The 12,093-nt window shown below is 42.5% G+C and overlaps 1 protein-coding gene across 11 annotated transcripts in view; it reads left to right on the top strand.

Moving 5' to 3' along the window:
• Positions 1-12,093, top strand: part of Elavl4 (ELAV like RNA binding protein 4) — a 143,689-nt gene that overhangs the window by 90,764 nt on the left and 40,832 nt on the right. For all 11 annotated transcript variants that reach the window (XM_063288154.1, XM_006238593.5, XM_006238591.5 and 8 more), the window contains exon 2: positions 5,571-5,811. In XM_063288154.1, the coding sequence (XP_063144224.1) occupies positions 5,571-5,811 (241 nt within the window). The remainder of the gene's footprint in view (positions 1-5,570; positions 5,812-12,093) is intronic.

The raw sequence follows: 12,093 nt of genomic DNA, 5'->3' as shown, positions 1-12,093 counted from the left end.
TTCTTGCCTTTAGTTGTATATGCCAGGTCCTATCTCTGAGCCTGGCCCCAGACATCAATCTCTGTTCATCCAACATACCCAGATCTAGCCACAATAGAAACAAACCCTTTTTATGTACATGTGACTGTGTCATGGCTGGGAAGTAGAGCTATAGGTGAATATAACACTCTACATGACAGCAACAGGGGCGCCATGAAGGGGAGAGAAGGTTTCCACCCTCCCCACCACCATCACCAAACCTGGGAATATCTCCAGAAAGAGGCTTGTGCAGTCTCTGCTCCTTCCCTTCCTCTGCAGAGATAAACAGCCTGGTGATGATCTGACAGCTGCATGGCTGAGGCCTTCCCTCTTCCCTCTTGCTTTTGTTATATATTTTGCAGAAAAAGAGTGATGGGAGGGGTGAGGTTAATGTGTTGAGTGTAAGCAATTAGTCACTCAAACCATCAACATTTTCAATGGCAGGATTTGAGTGCCTACGTTATTGTGCACTGTTCTGATAGTTTATCCCTGAGAATTTCTGCCTGTATAATGTTTCTTAAAATATATCACAGGAACATAAAAGACTTAATGCAGTGCTTTGTACAACCATTAGAGTTTGAAGTCAACTGAACCCCCTCAAAGCTCTATCCTGGGTGCTGACAGTAATTCTGCTCTTAATTGCCATTCAGAAGAGGAAAAGAGGAGGGCACTTAGGGCTCTGGAGTCTGGTCAGCTGGGAAATTGTCTGGAAGACCCACACAGAATGTCTCATTACTGTACATGTGAGTATTGAGGAAATGATATATTTATTCATTCATAAAGGAAAACAGTACTGTTAGAATGTCAGAGGTGCTCGCCCGAGGAAGCAGGTGTCTTGGGTTTTGCCAGCTTCTGTGCTTCTTTGAGGATGGGCTTCCCACTAACTGTGTTTTCTTTATTCCTGATCCGTTTCTCAAAGTAGAAAACACAGTTGTCCTCTCTTTAATAACCTTGAAATGCCACAGCTTCATAATCATGCTTTTAACATCCTTCTTGCTTTGCAACCTCTCTTACTGCCTGGTAACGTTTTCAAAACCTTCCTCATCCATTCAGGTTCCAGATTTAATGTCGACATTTTAAATTTCTGATTGTTTTCGTTAACCTGTGATGCATCCTGGAATAAATTGTTAACACCAGTGAGGGGAATCTCTTAACATGATCTATTCAACACATCTCCAACAGTTTCTCAATCTTCAGACTATATTTTTCTGAAAATATTGTGTGTGTGTGTGTGTGTCTGTATGCATGTGTATTTTCACCAGTTCTTCTGAACACACAAAGAATAACTGTTTAGTGTGTCTGGCACACAAAAAAAGCTTGACCTGATTTATAGCTACATAGCCTGTGGAAGAGGCTCAGTGGGGAGCACACTGCATTTCACTGCACCTTTTCAAAAGTTGGGGTTCAATTGCGGTTGTCTGATATATAGATAGGGCTCAGTCCTGGGAACTGACATAAATCAGGAGGCCTGCATAGGATGTGAGGAGATGTAGAAGCTGGAGAAGGAATTGAGTTCCTCGGTGTAGACTTGCCACCTCCTGGGCCTCCCTGGACCAGCTTTACCTGCAAGAGGCTCACTCACATGGACAAATGCTTTCACCACGTGTCTGTCTGTAAGATGACATGAAAGATGGGCCTGCTGGGTGTCTCCTCAAATGCTTCAGTGTGACTTACATTATATATGTCCTATCGTTAGCAGCAGAAGGGCTGCTGTGATCCAGGCTGTCCTCTTGGCGTCTCTGGTGGAGCTCTAAGAAGGTTAAAGTGAGAAAGGTGATTCGCAAGAAAGGGAGGCTGGAGATTGTGTAACAGATTTGGGGAGGGCATCTGAAATGTGGGATATCGTTCAAAAAAAAACAAAACTCACAAGCTAGTTAGCCTGAGGTTCTGTCAGAGAGACCTACTAAATGGATAATCTGGTTTTGAAGTTCATTGCTGACTGGGCAGTGTTTCCTGTGTTTGTTCTCTGGGACAAAAAGAGGAACAGGACAACATAGCAAATGGATGCAGACCTACACAGTTCAAGGGTGGGACCCAGGAGAAAGCTGCCTCCCAGCCAGGAGTGCTGCCGATACCCTGTGACTTCATCTCTGTTAGCATGCCCCCTAGAAGCTCTGACTCTTTTCCTAAACCCCAGTCTCAAGGGCAAAGCTACTTTCTAGGTATAGTTCTCGTCATTAGTCAGGAGGACAGATCCAGTTGAAAGCCTTCTCAGAAGCCTTCTGCTTTCTCTTTGCGGTCTGAACCAGCTTTCTGGGATCCTACAGTTGACCTGAGACCAAAAAGGAAGTTCTGGTGATGTGAGAAGTGGAGCCACTTAAGTTACTTCCGTGATGGTAAAGAAACTGAGAAGCTCTCCACCTTCTTCACTGTTTTATTTCCTTGGCTCTTCTCAGGACTCCCATGGTTTCCTTTCGGTTACATATGGGAAAAGCCATATGTAACCATGGGAGGAGGAAATAAAGGAACACTCACCCGTGTTGGACATGGGGAAAAATAATAGTTGTGATGCCTCTAGGCACTGTGTGCTCCAGATGCCCACTGACAAGAACTCTCCTTCTAAAGGCAGTAGTGCATGCAGGCCTTCATTCCAGCTCAGCAAAAGAGAGTGTGAGTTGGCTCAAAGCAATGAAGTAATCCAACTGGGATCGCATAGCTAATAAGGGATAGAACTAGAATTTTAAGGCACTTCGACAAAAAAAAAATCCTTTGTGGGGAAGATGCCACACCATGTGAAGGCACTTGCCACCAGGCTGGAAAACCTGAGTATAACCCCAGGAACCTACATAAGGAGAGAACCAACTCCTGCAAGTTATCATCTGACCTCTATGCCACGGTATGCACTCACATGCATGCATAAGCACACACAGACACACACACACACACACACAAAATAAACAAAATTAAATTTTTAAATTCTAACCAGACATCACATGACTCATGCCTTTAATCTCTGCATTTGGGAAACTGGTGCCAAAGGATCCTGAATTGAAGGCCATCCTGGACTTCACATATGTGCACAGATACGTCGTCGTCGTTGTCATCATCATCGTCATCGTCATCATCGTCATCATCATCACTGAAATTATCTTAGCAGCAATGTTTGTATTGCTATGACTAAAAACATTAAAAGAAAAGGAAAGAATTATTCCTTTTTACTACACCACTCTGCTTCAGCTGACAAAGTGAATAAACTTATAAAATACTCTATAAAGCTTTATTTAAAATAATCACCAAATATTGAAAAGAATGTAGAACACCCAAAGTATTCATTCTCTGCTGACGAGAATGTTAAGTTGGTGTACGCATCTTGAAACGCCAATGGCAGTATTCACTAGGGCTTATCATACATATCCCTTATGACCCCAAAGTTGGAATCCTCAAAATGTGTACCAGAAGACACGTGCTCATTGTCATTACATCAAAAGTAGAAGCAGCCTAGATTTTCACCCACAGATAAATAAAATGTGTTATCTCCATACAATAGAATGCTCTATAACCGTGAAGAAGAGTCGCCTATGGCTGTATGCAAGAACACAGATGCCACTTCAGACATGTGACAAGCCACGAAGGAGTACATACGCTCCTGCTATATATATGAAGTTTGAAAGGGGATATATGCAACCTATGCACCAGAAGTTAGAATTGTGGTTACTTTGGTGGTTTAAATAAGGGGCAGGGAAGGTGATTTCTGTCATTCTAATCGTGTTTCATGGTTATCCAGGTCTGTTCACTTAGTACACACTCTTGAATTGTAGCCTCCGTATTTATGACTTATTTGTTCTATTCCATGAAAATGTTTCATTGGCCCTCCAACAGTAATCATTTGAGAGAATTGGTTATCAGATGTCATCTGTCCCTGGTTTTCCTAAGTGTTGAGATATACAACATACTAGAATATGTAGCCTTGGCCTTTTATATGAACTCAGTAAGAGAAGACCCATGAGGTGACAGGCAGAGTGACATTAGTGACTGTCAACTAAGTGCAGTTGTTTTCATCGCTGTTCAGCAGCTGTATAAATGTCATCTCACTTCCCATCATTTCACAAGACAGGTGTCATTGTGCCCCTTTGCCAGACATCACAGAGCTGGTGCGTGGCAGAGCATGATCCCCAATAGTTAATGACAATTCCAAAGGACCCATATCATGATGGACAATTTCTTTGGTTTCTGTTTCTGTGATGAGACGATGGTGAAAGCAACGTGGGGAGGAAGCAGTTTATTCGTCTTCCTCTCTCAGATCACAGTCAAGTGTGGGAAGCCAAGACAGGAACTTACGGCAGAAACTAGGAGGCAGGAACTGAGGCAGAAACAATAGCTAGACACTGCTTACTGACTTGCTTATCCCACCTTGCTAAGTTTGCTTTCTTATATACACCAGGACCTCTTCAAGGGGTGGCACCACTTACAGCAGGCTCCTACATCAATCATTAGCCAAGAAAATGCCCCCACTGATTGGTCTACAAGCAAACTCATGGATGCATTTTCTCAATTGATGTTGTATGGGAATACAATCCTGGCTTGTGTCAAGTTGACAAAATCACAACCAACACAGCCAACTAGGGAACAATGCTATGATCAACTATAAGGGGGATACTGGTGGTCTCTATTTAGGGCCAGAAAACCTGGCGGCAGACCCAAATACTGCCCCACATTCCTACAGACAGTCACTAGATGTAAGCAGGAATAATTATACCTGTCACCCTACTACTAGTCTTTTGTTTTCTGTGACCTCTGTGCTCCTAAGGATGGGGACTCAATTTTTTTTTTGCGTACTTCCTGGGATAGTTCACATATCTTTAATTAAACATTTAAACAAATATTTATATTAAGAGAAAGTCCTCTTTTAGTAATAAATCAGAGCTGTATGTATGCTAATTCAAAGATGAAGGTCTAGAAGAAAAAACAATTTCTTCTTGTTTGTGGTTTTGTTTGTATTATTAGAGACCCCAGGAAAAATAGTAACAGAATGGTTTAACTTTTTTTAATTAGATGACTTTGCATCTCCCCTGAATACAGCCCCATGAAAACAGAAGTTTGATCAGTGTGTAAGCACCAGTGGAAATCTAAGACCTTCCCATATGGAACAGCCCTGCTTAATTTACTGTCATTTTATTTTCTGAGATAGTTAATAAACAGGTACTGTATTTGATCTTGTGAGTTTAGTCCTCTATATTTAGCTTTTTCAGCTTTAATGGAACTATAATTTTAATCATGATTATTACTTTACATTTTAATTATAATTTGGTGTGGCTTAAGTATACATTTCTGAGAGTGATTGTGTAATGAAAACAGGAATTAGCTTTTCATTAACAAAATAATGGGAGATTTCCCACTGCATTCTAGTCTGTGTTCAAAATCAAGGGGCTGGTCTAAAAATAGCACGGGGAACTTAACATCCTGGTTAAAACCGTGCTTCTAAATTGGCTGTGTTCAAAGCCCAGTCTCTTTGCTCCATCTTGCCTCATCTTGTCTCTTTCTTTTCAGCAAATAAAATCTAGAAACAGACTTTGTGTCTTCCGAGATTTCAAAATACTTATTGTTTTATTTAGATAATTAGCACCATGGAGCCTCAGGTGTCAAATGGACCGACATCCAATACAAGCAATGGACCCTCCAGCAACAACAGAAACTGTCCTTCTCCCATGCAGACAGGCGCTGCCACAGACGACAGCAAAACCAACCTCATCGTCAACTATTTACCCCAGAATATGACCCAAGAGGAATTCAGGAGTCTCTTTGGGAGCATTGGTGAAATCGAATCCTGCAAACTCGTGAGAGACAAAATTACAGGTATGCTCCTCCACATGCAGGCTAGGGATTCACGGCAGACCTCAAACACGGTGTGTGTGTGTGTGTGCAGTGCATCCGCACGAGCACCTACACCACGTATCTAGCATGTGAGGATTGTTTGCATACACGACATAAATCCACACCATGTGCACACATGTGTACCACGGGATGCCTCCCTGCAGGCTGAGAAGACTAGAAGCAGAGGGCGATTTTTGAAGCTTTTTTCACCTTTATATAAAATGAGTCTTTGGTTTCATACTCATTTATTCTTGATCAGCTGCCACTTTTTTTTTAAGACAGGGTCTCATGTATCCCAGGCTATCCTCAAACTGACTGGCTAGCTGAGGATGCCTCTTTCTAACAGCAGGGATTACAGGCATGTGCCACCGGGCCTGGTTTTGAGGACGCTAGAGATCAAGGCTTCATGCACGCTGGACAAGTGCTCTTCTGACCAAGCAGCGTCCCTAGTCTTCCTTTGCACTTTGGTCCTGAGGTCTGCCTTCTGTCTCTCCTCCCCTGTGCCCCACGCTGCTTTTATTCCTTTCTTCTGTTCTCAGACATTTGGTTTGTGCCCAGTTTTCTCCCATATGTCACGACAAGTGTTTTCAAAGGGGGCCAAGTAGAAGGATGACATAATTGCTCTTTGTCTCTGAGATGAGCAGGTCCCACAGACAGCAGATAATTCTAGAATGCAAATACTTACAGAAGAAGGGAGATGCTTAATGAAGATATGCCTGGGAGATATTTTATCTCACATATTTGTTCATTTTGAAGATGGTCTTTAATTAAGCACTTCCTTCTTGACCTTGTACTTAAAAACAAAGCAATGCCCTTCTCCCCGCGTGACCTCAATAATGAGGGTTTTAATGTTTCTGTCAGACAAATATTCTATGCCTGTTTGGGGGGTTCGCTATAATCTTATTGGAAGTGAGAATATCTTCCCTAAGAAGTTAATGATGTGCATATGAGAGCAGCTGGGCTGCCACCAGAGAGTGCCCCACTCCTCAGCCCCTCACAGCAACCCTGAGTCCCTGTCAGTCCTGAGTGTGACTGCTGTGTCAGTTTAACTGACAAGCAACTGGCTTGCATAAGTAAAGATGAAGATCTGTGGTTTAATCGGGATAAGGCACCATTCCTCTTTCAAATCAGATGCTGCAGCATATACATGCACATACAAGTAAATGCATTCTTTTACTCTTCTAATTCACACATAAACGCACCCCCCTTTAAGCAAGCCCTTTTTGCTACACTGTGAGTCACACAGTCTCCCAACACAATTTCTTCAGCTGTAAAATGGGGAAATGATACTTCTCTTAAGAGGGTAGTGGAAGGATGAACTGAGAGGCTGGCTATCACACCTAGCAGGATGACTGTGGGGTAGAAGTCATTAGTTGGTGGAGAGTGCTATTTATGAAGATACAGCGAGTATCCTTAAAGGAGTGTGGTAAGAGGGAAAGCTGATACCCAGCCTCCCTAACGGGCCCGGGCCTTCCAGCTCTTACCCACGTATGTATGCTGTGTCTTCTCCTCTTTAACAAAAATGCCTGTACTTTCATAAAGCCGATGTTTAGATTCCTTGAATAATCTTTACATAATGGGATGATAATTCAAACCAAATTCAAACCAGTTAACCATATGATTCTTCCTCCCACTCCTATATAGAAAATGTATTTTTGGTTTTGCCTTACATTCTAAATAGGGATTCTGCAGGCTACATTAGTGAGTGGGTATTACTAATCACCTTTTCAGGAGAGTTCCCTCGGAATGGTAGTGAGATTTTTTTTTTAAAGTACTGATTCATGGTGTTGTTCCTTGTTTTCTGAAGACACATGTTTAAACAAGCAGATTCCTTTACTGAAAGAATGCTAATTTGGTGGTTCACCGAGTGGATCTGAATAGGAGTGACAGCTTCGAAGACAGCCTTTAATTTGGTATACAAAACCAAAATTGTCAACTCTGCGTTGTTTAGCACCCTATCAAGCACAAGCAGAGACATACAGCAGCATCTGGCCTTAAAGATGAAGCTTATGGGTTCGAGGCAGACATGCGATTTGGGAATAAATTTATGATTATGTAATTTTTTTATTTCAGGGGGAAAAACATATTTGTGGAGAACTTATGGGAATGAGGCAGGGAAATATAGAGAGACCGGAGATATTTGCCCTCATTTGGTAGCAGTGTTTAATAAAAGTAGAACTTATGGTTGTAAAGAGTGCTTATTAAATTCTTCATTTACACTACCTAATTAATTCTAGCATTTTAAATTAACAGTGAAACTGGTCCCTGCTGTACCATTCCATAGATGCAGCATATTTTCTCCATCCGCCCGTTGTTCAGGTTTAATTGGCTACGCTAAAAGTCAGAGAAGGAGGGAGAGACGAGGCTGTGGGAGGTAGGGAAGGATGGGAATCACTCTAAGAAGACCCTCAGAGGCCTGCTGTGGGGTTCAGTCATAACACAGGTCAGCGGGAGTGAAGTTTCACACCGGGCAAGTGCAAAGGCTGCAGCAGGTCCAGAAGTCAGAGTAAATGACATCATAGGTATTTTTGTTGTTGCCCTGAATTTTAACATGCCGGTCCCCCCTTTTCCTCCAACACCTCCCACAGATCCCAATGCATCTCGATCCTGTGAAGTTTACAAGAACTTCTAAATATCCAGTGGGAGGATTTGGGGGAGGGGAGTGACAGAAAGATAAGAATTTAAGATTAAGAATTCCCAGTCCCAGGCCACTCCCTAAGAGTGAGTGGGTGAGTCTGACAAGTCAGATCGATTGGCTCTTGGCTGTCTGTCTTTACTGACTTCTCCATGTGAGAACGCATGGACGTAGCTCACATCCTCTCCAGAGTACAGCTTCCATTTTCTTAGAAAAGAAACTGAAGCCAGGCAACACAGCTATCCTCTGTGAGCTCAGGAATCACCTAAAAGCTTGATATTATTCTGGAGTATGTGCAAGGAAGACAGCTAATCCCCTCCCCATAACCCAAAGCAACACTGTGTTCCTGCGAGGAGAGGTTGCTGGCCGCCTCTGGAGAGCATACCTAATGCACCATGCCCTTAAACAAGACTCCTGTGTATGAAGGGAAGCATGGATAACAATATTTGTCATCCACTGGGGACATAATTCAACCTGCATCTTTCTTCAGTGTTCAGGCAAATTTACTGAGAGTACCAGATTTCAGATTCCCTTAACATGCTTCCGGACATCTTTGTTAACGCACTAAGTAGTGCCTTCTTGGAAACATTAGATTTTTCATTTTGCGATTGGGAAAAGACACTTCATTCCGAGTTGTTTCTGGGTATAGCCATGGGCACATGATGTCACAGAAAGCCAAGTCTCTGCTTTTTACCTCCATCCACCTGCTGCTGGAGAGAAAGGGAAATGTCCCATGACACTCAAGGGTCAGTCGAAGAATACCAAGCCTGGATAAAACCACGTATTTCTCCACGGACTTCTGAGAATTCATTTAGGTTCCTGGCTTTTGTTTTGTTTCATTGCCTTTGGCTTTTGTTTTGCTTTACTGAATACAGATTTCTGTATGACTGGCATTTTAGGGAAGAAGCATACAGCTTGGCCAGGACAGAATCAGGTGACTCAGGTATATATATAAATCTCGCTCAGCTGTGATGCTAAATTTCATTATTATAAATGTCTATCTTGTTACAGTCCCGCCCCAAAAGGAATAAAGAAGGGGGTAAAAATAACAAAAGAAAGTCCCTAGAGGGAGCTGGGGACACACTCAGAGTTAGCTTATCTGCTTAGCATATGTAAGGCCCTGGCAACCAGCAGCAGCAGCAGCAGCAGCAGCAGCAGCAGCAACAACAACAACAACAACACAGACCTAAATCCCTTTCCTCACATCTGCACAGGAATAGCTTTTAAGAACAATTGTATGGCGGTTTCAGCCAAGCCAGAGCTCTGCAGGAGTTTTTGAGAACAGAGCATTGTACACTTGGTGTGTGGACAGACACTAAGCACTCGGGTGCTTGAAGAAAGTATATACGCTAGCTGATGCTATTGCGGGCTAGGAAGATGGGTAGAGGGGATAAAGGCAAAGAAGTAGAGCTGACATTTCAGGCGAGGAGCGAAAGCATTTTCTCACCCTCTGTGCTTTCGCCCAAGGAAGTACAGTTCAAAGGTGGAGATGGCTCTTTGGAAGCAGTGGTCCAATAGGAGGCAGCATTGGCAGATGAACTTAAGTATGCCAAAAATAATTATGACTTTCTTCAGCACTGGAGCTTTTCCTGTATAACACGTATTTGACTTAGTATCACCATTCAGTGGTAAAAACAGAACAAGTGGGTAAAAACTCACTCTGGGCTACCTTTTTAGAGCTTCCAGGCAAAGGGCCTGCCTGGCAGACAGCAGGATCTGTAGACCAGTAGAGGAGAGTGAGGCTCCAGGCCTGTTCTGTTTCTCCTCTGCTTTCAGAGAAATGGATTGGTAGGAACTGTGAGACTTTGGTCACATCTCTGAGATGACCATATATTCAGAAAAAAAGTCCTAAATTCTGAAAAGACTTTACTCCTAAGGAATGAAGTCAAGCGTCAGGTGAAATTATTAGAATAATCTCTTAAAGATTCAAGCAAAGACAAAGAGAATAGTTGCTGCCTTTGGTGTGCCATATGCATCCTAATGTGTTTTCTGGGGGAAGTGTTGTGTAGCAGCTCTTGTAATAATAGCACATTGGGATTCCTGGAGAATGTGGGGGCTGCCACTGTCTGATAAGCAGCTTCATGCTCTAAGCTTTGTGCTCTAAAGACAGAGTCCCATCCAACCCTCTGCCTCCTTTACAATGAGATTTGAAGTTGGGGTAAATGAGCAACGTTCATAAGCTGAGTCCCTGCCCAAGGGCAGGAGCTGAGACTTGGATCCAACCCTGTCTCACAAATTAGGAGTTGACCAGTGTGCACTTTATCTCGAACTGCTTCCTGCAAAACACTCAGCTGACTTCTCCCCTTTCCAAACAAAACCCAGGTTGTTTTATACACAGTAAAAACTTTCAATAAAAGGAAAACATAATTAGAGCTCAGAATCTTTTGATTTGGAAAAATAGCGCATAAATACATGCATTTTAAAAGAAAAAATTTGAGTTCAACAAGTCACTGCTTATCTGAAATCAAACCGAGTAATAATATATATATGTATATATATATATATCTTTTTTGAGATTATAATTCCATCATTTCCCTCTTTCATCCCTCCAACTCCTCCTATATACCCCCACCCTAAATCCATGCCCACTTTTTCAATTAAATTGTTACATATTTTAACTTCTGATTTTCCTTTTACTTCTTGAAATCCCTTTTATTAGATTCACCTTTTTTTCCCAAGCACTGCATTGTGATCAAACCCAGCCACAACTAGGTATATCCAAGAAAATCCCAAGATTGGTTATCTAAATGAAGTTTTCTTATGTGCACATGCAAAGGAAACTTGTTAGTGAGGGGAAGAGTGTAGGGAATCACTTTTAGCCTGTTTTGCTCTGAATTGGAAAGATGCAGGGCACTAGGTCCCTGGTTTGCATGGTCCACCTCCCTTCAGTCACTTTACATGTGTGCCACAAAGAATAAAAGAGCTTTGATGTGTTTACTTGGAAAGAGGGTTGACTACTACTGAGGGATGTTGAGGGGAAATATTTTAGATGTAGAGAAAATTTGGAAGTCTGTAGGGATTGCAAGCTAGGAGAAGAGGAGTCTACCCTATGACAGAGAACAAGACTATCGGAACATTAAGTGTAGACAGCAGACCATGTAATCATCGTGCCTCTCAGACACCCACCAAGGGCAATCAGAGACCTCCCATCGCTCCTAATTAGAACTTCCCAGCTGAGTGGAGCTGTGAGGTTTAGGGTTTGTGCTGCCACATCAGGGTTCTTTCAACAGTGTTTTTGTTTGGTTGCTTGGTTTTTCCTCAAAATGGCAGTAATCAGGATTACAGACTAGCTATGGTTTCCTTTGCCTCTTGGTTATCTTCCCCTTTGTCTCCCCCTCCAAATTTGACAGTTCTGCCCTGATTCCAAACTTGGGTAGGGAAATATCCTCTCATCCCAGGAGTGATGTCTCAATGGCTTTTACCTAGGATGTGAATTAGCTGGGGTGTTTTAAGGTATTTATTTCTGTGCTTGAGCTGACTGCTTCATAAGATCAATTCCCTGTTCACCAGCCTCCTCACACACACACACACACACACACACACACACACACACACACCCCTACACTCACACACATAAACACATGTATGCACCCCACTCTCACACATACACATTGTATGCACATACATGA

This window comes from Rattus norvegicus, chromosome 5 (genome assembly GCF_036323735.1).
Source record: "Rattus norvegicus strain BN/NHsdMcwi chromosome 5, GRCr8, whole genome shotgun sequence".
NCBI classification, from domain to species: domain Eukaryota; kingdom Metazoa; phylum Chordata; class Mammalia; order Rodentia; family Muridae; genus Rattus; species Rattus norvegicus.
This window is presented reverse-complemented; position numbering and strand designations above follow the sequence as displayed.